At 38.2% G+C, this 12,636-nt stretch overlaps 1 protein-coding gene across 1 annotated transcript; it reads right to left on the bottom strand.

Moving 5' to 3' along the window:
• Positions 1-1,753: 1,753 nt before the first annotated feature.
• Positions 1,754-10,453, bottom strand: ST8SIA3 (ST8 alpha-N-acetyl-neuraminide alpha-2,8-sialyltransferase 3). Its single transcript, XM_027868769.1, has 4 exons — positions 10,233-10,453; positions 8,468-8,590; positions 5,194-5,751; positions 1,754-2,036 (listed from the first exon to the last, which is right to left on the bottom strand). The coding sequence occupies exons 1-4, from the start codon at positions 10,409-10,411 to the stop codon at positions 1,754-1,756; spliced, it is 1,143 nt and encodes a 380-aa protein (XP_027724570.1). The 5' UTR covers positions 10,412-10,453.
• Positions 10,454-12,636: the final 2,183 nt, after the last annotated feature.

Here is a 12,636-nt window from a genome sequence, read left to right as displayed (position 1 = left end):
GAAGGGCCAAAGCCATGCCCTCATTGTAGGGTCTATACAGCTTCACATAGAAGATAATTTTGTCCAAGATCCTGGGATTGCCTAAATTGCTCAACTGTTTTTCCTCCTGAATGACTCATAAATTGTAGCTATAATATATTTGACTTGGACCTATTGGAAAGAGGAGTATAAGACCCAGAATTCACTTGGTAAAGAAAGACCAGGAATCCACACTTCTCTTGGAACAAAACAGTCACCTCTGAGACAAAAGGCATGGAAAAATTGTCAACTAGAGCCCGTAGACCTGACACGAATTTGAACACTGCATATTCAGGGTCCAGGTCTGAGGTGGCCTTGGGAGAGACAGTAGACAGTCCAAAAAGGTTCTCTTACTCTACCACTCTCCAACATTCCTTGTTCTAGAGAACATCATCCTAATGACCTTGTAGTCTCTGAAGAAGGCAGTTTGTGTGACAAAGAAATTTAGGTTGAACAGACTCATTAGACCAATTCTGTGCTAATAAATAATCTTTCATCTCTCAGAGGGCTTAAATTCCAAAAATGACAGTGACTGTATTCTGAGCACCTCTCAGAACCACTATCCAGTCTGGCTTAAAGGATAGTGAATGGCGCCAAGGTTTAAATGCCCTTGGTCCCTTACAAAATCAATTGTCATTATGCTAGTGGCCAACCAAGTACAAGAAGCCACTGATATCTTTAGCTTCCTGTGTAATAAATAATGAGAGACATACTATGTGTCCCCTTAGATTCAGAGCTCATGATCTGACCTGCCCGGGAGCTCAGTTCATGAGCATCTGGCAAGGGGTGTTTTCTGTAGAAAAATAAAGTAACATAAATGTATTATAATTTATTCAGTTTGAAAAGAAACTGGATGGAAGCATCAAAGTTATTCAATGTCATGAATGCATCAAGCAAACACGCAACCCACAGTGGAAAAGGCAATTAAATAACCAAAAGAAAATCCCACACATCAAAGAGAGAGAGGGAAATAGGTAGGCTATGGAAATCAGTCTTTTCTCTATTATCAATTTAAAGAGTCTGAACATAATGTTAAACAGAGATCCCTCTTAAATTAACCACAATAATATGATGCAGAACTGGGACTCTGGGTAAGAAAAGGGGTCACCTAGGGGGAAATATGAAGGGAAGGAAGGGGCACCAAGGCAAATTTTTTAATATTAGTTTTTAAATATATGCACATACTTGGAATCACAGAAAATTCTGCTCTCCATGATATGCAAGTGTTTATTTTGTGTAAAGTAATCCCATTTATCACCCTGATAGTTCCAAGTCTCTGGTAGAAAATAACATGGAGAATGGTGGTAGGGGGCTGGAATTCTCTAGTGAAGGAGTGAAGGGGGCCATTTTCAAATCTCTTCTTAGGTGCCTTGTCTCTAGTTCTACTTAGCATGGAATGCTCAAAATAGACAGCGGTTTCTCTGCTGCTAAAATATCAATATGAAAATACTTTAAAACATATATTTAATAGCATAGCTATAAATGTAAAATTTCTTTCATCAATTCCTTTAAGGTTCTCACAGCTCAAAAAAGTGGAGTTTTTGTTGGCCTTGCTAAGTTTGCTAAGACCCTTGCAGACCAGTGGGCAGGGCAATAGAGAATATCTTGACTTTTTAAGCTGTGGAAAATAGTTTTAGTAAACATATGACCCTAAAAGGGCTCTACTTTTGAAGAATATTCAATTTGGTTTGGGGCACTTTTAAAACAATCATTTGGCACTTCAAGTTTGAAGTTCTTAGGCACAATGTGACAAAGTCAGTTTGGTCAGTCCCTCCTCATGCATTCTGTATAGTAGCTGAAACTCGGCAGGAAGCTGGTGGGACTCCTGCCACTTGGTCGTAAATTTGGTTCCTTTTTTGTCATAGTAATGGTAAGGAAGGTCTTCCCGAGTGTTGGGGTCAAATCCAAATGGCCAAAATCCATACAAGTGGATCTCTTCACACATTGCAGATGCAAGGGTGTACATAAGAATACCTGTGCTCAGCCGTTTGGGTGTCAACCGTTTGTTTTTCCAGTACCTGTAGAATAATAAGCACATGCTGATTTAATGACTGAGGCTTTGTGTCACAATGTGACAGGTCAATGTGCCTCAGCTTAGCTAGGTGATAGGTGGGTTTCAGAGAGTATAAAGTCTGCTATTCAAGTTAGGGCTTGCAGAGTTCTGTCCTGGAAGTGCTTGAAGATTTCAATGTCTTAAGGTCTTTCAAAAAAATGACTGCTATGATTTAGTGGATGAGAGGGCAAACAAATTTTTTATACTTCATTTATTAACTGCCTACTATGTGTAAAGTAGTCAGTAACACCTAGACCGAGGTTTTGCACATACTTGAGGCAATGAGGTAGAACAGAAGGACTTCAAATCAGGAAGACCTGACTTTGAGTCCTACCTTAGACACTAGCTGGGTAACCCTAGGGCAAGTGACTTGCCCTCCCTCAGCCTCAGTTTTCTTAGCCATAAAATAGGAATGAGAAAAGCATCTATTTCACAGGATTATTGTGAGATCAACTGGGAACAAATGTAAAGTGCCTTCAGAACTTTAAAAGTATTATACACGTACTAGTTATTATTATTGAGTATTTGATTTGTCATGATGAGGTACTCCAGGTTTGGTAATTTAGTAGACCAGGGTAGATCAATCAGTTCATCAATAAACATTTACTAAGTGCCTGTTATGTATCAGACACTACAAAAAGATGAAAATAAAATGGTTCCTGTTCTCAAGAAGCTTGTATTCTATCCAGTGAGACACATATGTACATATATCTATAGAAAAAATATTTTTAAAAAATACAAGGAACTTCTTATAGTGAAAGCATTAGCATCTGGGTAGGGGTGGATCAGGAAAGGTGTCATGTAGGAGGTAGTGCTCAATCTGAGTTCTGAAGGAAACTCATCTATAACTAGCAATATGCTTAGTAGCTAAGTCTTAGGGAGTTGCTTGAAGAACATAAAGGTCAAATGACTTTTCTAGGCTCACACAGCTAGTAAGTTTTAGAGGCAAAATCTGAGCCCAGGTCTTTCTGACTTTTAGTCCAGTACTCTCTCCTATATTCTCTGTGCTTTTCACATAGTAGGAACTTAAAAATAGATGGTTGTTGAGTATATGAATGAATGAAACATTATCCATTTCAAAGGATGCATGTGCTCCTAAGACACAGGGACCTTTCTGGCATTTTCTTACATTGGATGAGTTTCGTTAGTTCCTTCCTATGCATTCTTAATAATAGCTGAAACTTGACAGGAAGCTGGAGGGACTCCTGTCACTTTGTCACCTGACTCTTTGCTGTAATATGGGAATGTACAATGCATATATTTCTATATACATATATACACAATATGTGTACTGTATAAACACATGTAGATATGTACATATACAAAAATACATTAAATCTCTTGGTTTTAGAAAGATTCTAGACTCTGGCTTTTGTTTGCAGATTGTTTGGACAAGCCAAGGGATGTTTGTGAAGGTGGTAGTTATGGACAGGAGCAGGCAATGGATTCTCTTTCTCATCTTCTGACCAGCAGCAGCTCAATTGCCTATTAGTAAACACAGGTCTAAGTGTTAGTGACCCATACCCTCTCTACATTTAGGGGAAAATGCTAACTTATGCTTATCTCCCAGTTAGGAATGACTCTGAAACCCCAAAACAAGCTAGAATATTGTATTTTTAAAATTTTTGGCTGTGACTTTCACACTTGTTCTGTCTGTGAATTTGGATTTACAATGGACAAAATTTCATTTCTGTCAGACATGTTTAATTTGAGCTTGACCTGGATGTTGTGGAGCTATGTTAAAAACCATATAGAGAATTCAGCTAAAATATAATGGTCTTTCTATTGGAGTTGCCAAATCCTTGAAGTGTCTTACATACTACCTATGTGTCAAATGATTTACCCTTCTTTTTCAGCTGAGAGTAAAAGATTTTACATAAATGTTAAAAACTCCATGACCTTGATTTTCTTTTAACACCTTTGTTTCACTGAGGTAACTGAAGCTAAAGGGAGCTGTATATACCCTCAATGTAAAAACTGTTATGGTACCAGAGGTAGGGTATCTTCTATGCAGATGGACATATTTAAAGTCCTCTTTCCCTTAAGCTCTTATTCTACCTCATAATGTAAGTGAACTGCTCAATTTAGGTAAGAAGTTAGATACTCACAAGCTGTTTAAGAAGGACAAGTTGAGAGTTGAGGCAATTTTTCAGGTAATTTAGAATAAGGAAAATCTTTCTGCCCAGGAAAAGAAGAATTATTCATACAGTTATTTATAGCCCCTTTGGCTATTTTCATTTAATAAGTTATACAGAGAACTAGTCAATTTCCCATTTTATTTTTTTCACTAGTTATTATAGAGAATGTGTTCTCTTCCAACACATTTAACTTTCCTGAATCCAGTGCTTCCAACACTAGTATAGTAAATGACTTAAAAATGAATTACTCTTAAAGAGTTAATCAACAACTTATTCTCATTAGGCTTACTTCTCTGGTAACATAAAACTTAGACATTTGTGAATGCAGGTAGAAAACTTGGAGAGAAGTATTAAGTTTGAGAAAATACATGAAAAAATGAAATGATTATTCTAACCTGAATAAACACCCCTGCTGTGACTTCTGTTCTACAAGAGTTCACATATAAATTACTCTTATTTGGGAACAGCACTTAGGGAATGTCGACTTAGAGAAATGATTCAAAGAAAGTTTTTCATCCTTAGTATTGTTGGGAGAAGTGGTATGGGATTAGAAGATGGCTAACAATACATTATTCACCAACAATACATTATTATAACTCTCAACTGAAGCTGATTGTAAAATTTGCAGATTCTCCAGGTTTTTTTTTTCACTTGATCTGGGTTTTGCCTACGCCTCACCCAACAAACTAGATAAAATGGGGGAAATGGATTCAAAAAATATGTTTTACTAGTCTTTAGGCTTTTCTCCATGAATAGAGATTGGGTAGAGAAAAGCAAAGGAGACAAAATTTGACCATTGCCTCTTAGCAGCTCAAAGTAGAAGACAAGTTAAAATGATTCCAATAGCTAGCTGCAAGTTGGTCAAATAATCATTTGTGTAAACTCTCCATAACAACCAATTGTGAATGACCCTCCCACCATAGATCAAGTGATTAATTTGCTATTTGAGCAAAAGATGGATTAGATGCAGTAAAATATACACACCTGTTGACATGTTGCATTATATTTCCAGGCCAAGCCAATTGGACCTTTAACTGACCTCTGTGCTCGACAAAAAAATCAACTAATGTCCTGGTGACAGTTGTTGAAGTATGGAAGAAAAATGCAGGGATCCAGAGGATGGCCCCATCAAGCTTTTTTAAACTGAGGAAAAAGTTGTTACGATCCTGAATGGTCAAAAGATTGTTGTAATACTTTTCCAGGATGCTAGGATTGAAGGTGGTAAGGTTGGTTTTCCTTCCAACATCTTTTTGGAATGCCTCAGTGGGGGCAAAATTGCAACGGAAAACAAAATCTGATTTATCTATTTCTTGTCCACACTGGCTCCCTGTCAGGATCCCACTATTTCCAACCACAGTACAAATATTATAATGCTTATTCATAATGGGTGACACATCTGGAAGCAGTGATCGGAAGTTATTGCTAATAGAAAAAACATATTTATGGCTGGAATAATCATAGTGCATCAGCTGTCCAATCCGAACACTATTCTTGGTCAAAGAAAAATTTTTTATTACATCGACATGTTGAAGAATCTCTTTCCTAAAATAAAAAGAAATTCATTAAATGTATCCCATTCAAAACAATTGATTTTTCAATTTTATTTCTTTTATGCTACTGTTTCATTCAGAAAATAGTCTTAAAAATTTTGAACCAATGGAAAAAGAAATCTATTGATTACTATCATGGTCTTTGGAAGGAGACCAGCATAATATTATAGGATCATGCTAGTCCTTGGGTCCAGTGTTCTAAATGTGGGCTTCTTTCTTGATAATAAAATTTGGGGCTGACAATATGCTAACTATAGCTATCATATACCTGTTCTATGTCTTATATTGAGGATGTGGATAATGAAAAGGTGACCCAGGCTCAGTCTGTGCCAGCAAATAATCAATGGGATACAGCTACTATCTGTCATTGGGTAATCATGTTAACTCATTTAAGTTGGAGACCTGGCCTTTGTTACATGGGATTGCTTTCTTGCTATCGGATTGCAGTACACAAGGCATATCAATTACCACCTCTTTTTTTTTCTAAAATAGTGCCAAATATCTATGGGAGAGTCAGTACAGTATTATATGTTATTGAAATATTAAAATGGTAATAGCAGAGGGGATAGTTGAATATTTAATGAAAATGAGATGATAATCTCATCAAGAACCTTTGAATAATGAAATAGGGAATTAGGGAATATTGCCTTTTGAGATGTAGAAACAAAATGTATTTGGAGAAAATTAAAATTCAGAAAAAAAGAATTATTATAAAACACTGAAAATATGCCCAGTACTCTAGTTTGGCTTTTATGATGATTTTTGAGAAAAATAAACAAATCCTACATTGTTAAATCATTCAAAGTATTTAAGAAAAGCAAGTAACATGTTGCTTTGTGGTCAAATCCACACAAAATATGCAATTAACAAACAAATTTGAAAGACTTAAGATCTCTGACTTAAGATCTCTGCAATGACCAATCATAATTACAGAGGACTGAGGATTATCCACACTTCTCACATTCTGAGGGAGAATAGATTCATGATGCAAAATGACGTGAACATAAACAATGTGTGGGAATTTATTGCTTTATACATATCTTTTAAAAGGATCTTGCTTTTCTTTTAAGTGGAAGGGTAAGAGATAGAGAAAATAAATATTTGATAATTGAAAAAAAATGAAAAAACCCAAAATATTCAGTTGCTTTAATTTTATTTATTTATTTATTTATTTGTTTGTTTGTTTTAAATAGAACTGAAAGTAGATGTTATGGCCAACATCTCTAGGCCACTTCATTTGATTATGTGTTTGTTTTATTGTACTTATCAAATTATAAATCTGTGTAAGGGGAAGTGTGTGATCCAGAACTTAGTGTTACTCAAAGTAATTTCACAATGGCAAAGGGAAAATATGTTCTGTTATTTGTTCATTTTTTATGTTATTGACTTAAAAATGGAATTTTTGTGAAAAAATTTTAAAGAAGGAAATGTTTTGAAAGGTTAAAAAATCACAAGGTGGGAACATTTTCATTAGGTTAGAAATATGATGAGCAATTGGTACAGAACTTAATCAGTTGAAAATTAGCATCTCCCACAAAAGTTTTCTAGGTTATTAGCTAAAAGAGTTGTATAGAAGCCCATATCTGGATTTTTAGAAATAATTTATTTTATTATGTTCTAATATCTATATACTGAATTTTAAAAATTGAATCATAGTCACTGAAGATAATGTTTTAAGACAATGCCTTGATGTCATCAATAAGTTTCTCTCATATTATTTCTGATGAGATATTATATGTCAGTACATTAAAAATGTATACCCTGCGTGGGTAGGTGCTATAACCACCATGCACTGTTTCTTAAACTTAAAGCTTTGTGGAAACAGATCTCCACGCCTCTAATGAGTACACTAGATGGCTCACGTTTCATTTAGCAGTATAATAACCCCACTAAAGCAGCAGCTTAACTCAGGGAACCAAATGAAAGCTAGAAATACTGAAGATATAAGTTCTATCTTGCATAAATGATTTCAAATAAATTCTTTAATTTTTCTGTTGATTATTTATCAATAAATATGAGACTGATGTAAGGCATAACTAATAATAATAACCTAGGATCACTTTACCATATATCAAAAGCTACAAGGGTTTAATTTTTAAAGGAAATCACATTATATACATACACACACATATACATATACATGTGTATGCATGTGTGTATGTATTTGGTTTTACTAATTTTATGTGGTGAATTAGCAGAAATTATTATTTTTCCATTTTAATTAAACAATACACATAATATAGATTACATACATTTCAGCAAGACATTCAGTAAATAATAAGCATTTAAATTGTATGAATTTACTGTGGGACTCCCCTCCCCCATTTGTGTTTGAATCACTTTGGGTGATATATTGTGACCAACATATTGTTTAGGGTTTTTGATGCTTTGGAGATTATTTTATTGATACTTTCACCTTAAGCTATGATTTTAATGTGAGGTCACATTTGAAAAAAGATATTTGAAATAATATTTAATTGAATTTGATGTAAATTATTTAGACTTTTTTCTCCAGTCAGAATTCTGATGCTGACATTGTTTTCTACTTATGAAGGGGCACCCAGTATTAGTATTAATTACAAGTTACTATTTTGTGTAGGGCAAGAGTAAACACCAAACATGCCCTGACAGCAGAGGAAATTATTGTTTCAAACCATTGCATTCAGAAACACTTTTTTTTTTACTTTTGTGCTTTCTTCCTATCCTACCTTTGTCGTAAAAATGCTGTCCGGTTAAATGTCCACTTAGAAGGTTTCTCCTGGAGTTCCTGGGTTAAAGAATTCGTAATGGGTACAAATGATGGATCTAGAAACTTCAGGGCAAATTGTGACCTGGAAAGAATCATGAGTACATAAGCAAAATAATCAGCCTCTGCTTTTAGAGCCAAAGGCCATTAAAGTTCAACTGGGCTGGTCCAGGCAGCACTATACAAAAAAAAAGTCTCCATACTCCTGTCACCATCACCTCTCCTTTAACTCTCTTTGGTTAAACGAAAAAGAAGGAAATATGACAAAAAATATACACTTAATGTTCTCATTGCTTTACTGGAGAAATCATAAAATGGCCGTCAAGCATAGAGAACAGAGGGGCTGAGGCTGAAAACGACAAGTAAATGTAAAGCATGCACCTAGCCGGAGTAACTCAAAGAGTCAGCACCGCGGACAGCGACCGCCCACAAAACCAGGCAGAAATCCAAACCACTTCAACACTCCAGGGCCTGACTTAAATTGTTTTTGGACAGGAAAGGCAGAGGAGAGTGCAGATGGGCGAGGGGGCGAAGGGTGGTCTTCTGCCTTAGCCTCTTCCATCTCGAATCTGTTTATGGTTTAATTCACAATTTCCTGACAAAGGAGGCCCATTCCCTCAACTTCCACAGACTCTGTGGAGGTCTAGCGGCAGAGGTGAGCAATTTGAGGGATTGGGCGGGAAAGGTTTCCTAGTGCCTAATCCAGGTCCGGGACACCAGGGGGTTGAGAGCATAGGGCAAAGTTTCCCCTCAGGCGCAACACATACATCTAATGGCCAGATTCTGGCCGCAGGATTTTGTTTTTTTCCTGTCATCCCCCTCCCCCAAACAATCTACAGGCCCTACTTAGTGTGCAAGACACCCCTCCCCCACTACACACACACACACACACACACACACACACACACACTCGCAGAAGAGAACTTATGGGTCTGAGAACGGGGGTGGGAGTCTCCAGATACCTAGGGAAAGCCAGAATCGCCTGATAAGGAGCCAAGCTAAAGAGCTAAGGAGCAGGTCCTTTCCCCACTGACTTGAACTGGGTATCTGTGGTTGCGGATGCCTAATTCCAGTTTGTAGGCTGCTTCCTGGGAGGGAATGGGAAGGAGAAAGGAATACAGGACTTAGTGCTGTAGTCTCGAAGAAGATTGCTAACACAGAAGGGGTAGATAAAAGAAACCCTAAGGGAATTCTTCGAACAAACCCCTCATAATTTTTGTAGGGAGGCGGGGGAGCAAGGGAGAGGGGGATAAGCAAAGCGCCTGCGCCATTTAATCGCCCCTGGACTGACCGTCACCACAACCATGCCGAACCCTGCAGACCAGGGAAGGGAGAATGCTCTCACAAGGCACACATAATCATCCCTTCCCTCTTCCGAATAGCAACTCTCCCTTCTATCACTCTCATCTCCTCACTACCATCTTCATTTTGGGGAGAGGGAAGGGGACACAGATACTGAAAACTCGTAGAAAAGCAATCGGATAGATTTGGCTAGTAGTATGGGTAAGATTTTTTCTTCCTTTAAATAATAAACAGTGATGATGATCACGCAGTTATCTTGGCGAAAATGTCTCTGAGATGTCAAAATACCTTCCTCATCTTATGTTCCCCGCCACCACCAAGCTCCAAACCTTCCCTTTCCCAATTCCCCAACCATAAAATAATAAATAAACCAGAGGAAAGAGAGAGAGAGAGAGAGAATGAGAAAAATAAATGGCCACACTTACCTAAATCCCGCGTGGAACATATACATTCGGGGCACCCTCGGGCTGGCGTACTTGGGAGTGGTGAAGATGTTATCCTTTTTCAAGGACACATAGCTGATCAGAGATAAAATCAGCAAGGCGACGCTGAGCATGACCAGCCCCAGTGCACTAACCACCCGGGCCATTTTGCAATTTCTCATCTTGGGGAAGGCGTGAGTCAGTGAAACCCAAGAAATCGGTCCATTGAGTTGCAAACGGCTGCTTGGGGAAGGGGGGGTGGGGGTGGTGGTGGCGAACGTGGGGGTGCGTGTGTTGGAGGGTGAGTGTGTGTGTGTGTGTGTGTTGAGTTGGGGAGGGCGCTGGGCTGGGGGAATAGCGAAAGGGTGGGGGTGGGCAGACAGAGAGAATCCGAACCCCCTAGGAAAGGGAGAGCCGGGACAATGAAGAATTAAAAATAAAATGGAGGGCTAGAGCTGCGGTGTCGAAATGGCAGCTGGCTGCGTTCTACGTCTCCTCTTCGCTGTCTGCTCATTCTACACCGCGAGTTTCCAGTGGGGCTGCCATCCCTCTTCGAGGATGCAAGATAAATGTGATTGGAATAATGTTACAGTTCGATCTAGGCACAGGATTTAATTAATGAACTCTAATCTCCCAAATAACCTTGGTGGGGGGGAGACAGTGAGGGAGGGAAGAGGAGGGGGCTAAGGGAGAGGAATTAAGGGAAAAATGCATCAGCCCACAACATTGGGCTGTTCAGGACCAGGATGGATAAAGCAAGAAGGAGGATGAATGTGGGGAGACAGACACCCAAACTTATTTTAATGGACCATTCATAACTTTATAAATAAATCGCAGAATAGAGAGATAAATAACAGGATTTGCTGCCTCCGAGGATAAACACCAGCTGTGCTCTGCCCGTATATGTAGTGAAAATAGTATTAGTGAGGCACGCATTTAAAAGCTTCTATATCCACTAAGAGAAATTCACCCCCACACCACTCAGTAACCCACGTCCCCACACCCTGAACAATCACCAGCCAACCATTACTGTTATTCCACCTCCCCTGAGAGTATCTAAGCAAAGACTATCCTGCCTCCACCATGGTGTGGGCTAGCCTCAACTATACAAAATATCTTCTTGTCCAAATAACTGATGGCCCTCTCCTCATTAACAGACAGAAGCACCCAGTAACCCTCCCACATCAAACAGTGGTAAAATAGTGAAGTTTTCCTTTCACTTGAGTGTAGGGACTTTAGCTTGTACTTCTTTTTATCCCCATCCCCAACACCTAACTAAAAGGTGAACATACTCAGTGGTTGAACAATACATGTTTGTTGATAAATTGAAGATCGACAGTGCCTAGTTCTTTCTGAGCCTGAGCTATGACTTCATTCTTGGCTTCTCTGGTTTTGCTCCCATTCTCTTTTACTAAGTCCACTATCGCAGGACCTTAGGGAGAGAACATACTTAGGATCACTTTTAATTGAGCATTTGAGGGTTGAGAAAAAACCCTATATAGATAATACAACCCCTTGCAGTAAGCACTAGGCCTTTGGTACATTAGCTATACCTTTGTCTGGCCTTGCCTTCCAATATTGGTCAATTGGCACTTCCAATATTTGTCAGTTAGAGTGCTGGAGATAAGAATTTGGCTGTGAAGGCCTTTCTCCAATAAAACAATCCAAGGTATTCCAGGCAAAAGTGCTTTTTTTCAGAATTCCCATGACTTCTTGTTTGTACTTCTCATAGGTACACATCACATTCAACCTTGTGGCATTTTTATTTACATTTTATATCCCCAACTAGACTCTAAGCTCCTGGAGGGGTTCACCTCTGTTCCCCATAAGGCTTAGTGCACAGACTTTCAGGAAATATTGTTTAAAAGGCAACCTGATGATTTTGTGGAATAGAACATATAATGTGGTGATGGGATCATAGATTCTGAGCTGGAAGGGACCTTAGAGGTATGAATCCAATCCTTGCATTTACTAGATAAGGAAACTCAGTGATGTTGAGTGACTTGACAAAGGTCACACAAATCTCTTTGTTTTCAAGAATAGAGCATGGAATTTCTTACCCCCTGAAGCCTCTGATATCAAGGCACAGGAAATGGAATAAGAACATTACATTTTTTTCTTCTGCCTATTGTTTCTGATTCTTCCTCATTTTCCTAAATGACTCTCACATGGCATTTTAGTCCCACATAGCTTCACTGGAGCAATAACAGAAGCACAAATTTTAATGCAGATTTTTCTTCTGGAAAAGAAAAAAAAGCATTAAGAGAAATAGTAAAATGTTAACAAGAAAAAGAAAAAACTAATGATAATAAGTTGGCCCATATTTGCATCTGCTATAAGAACATACTGTAGTGGGAAGAACTTTGGCCTCAGAGTTAGGAGCCCTGTTTTCTAGTTTAATGACTCA

The sequence above is a fragment of the Vombatus ursinus genome, unplaced genomic scaffold (assembly GCF_900497805.2).
Source record: "Vombatus ursinus unplaced genomic scaffold, bare-nosed wombat genome assembly UNPS02014791.1, whole genome shotgun sequence".
Lineage (NCBI taxonomy): Eukaryota > Metazoa > Chordata > Mammalia > Diprotodontia > Vombatidae > Vombatus > Vombatus ursinus.
Note: the sequence above shows the minus strand (reverse complement) of the source record. Positions and strands in the feature narration are given on the sequence as shown.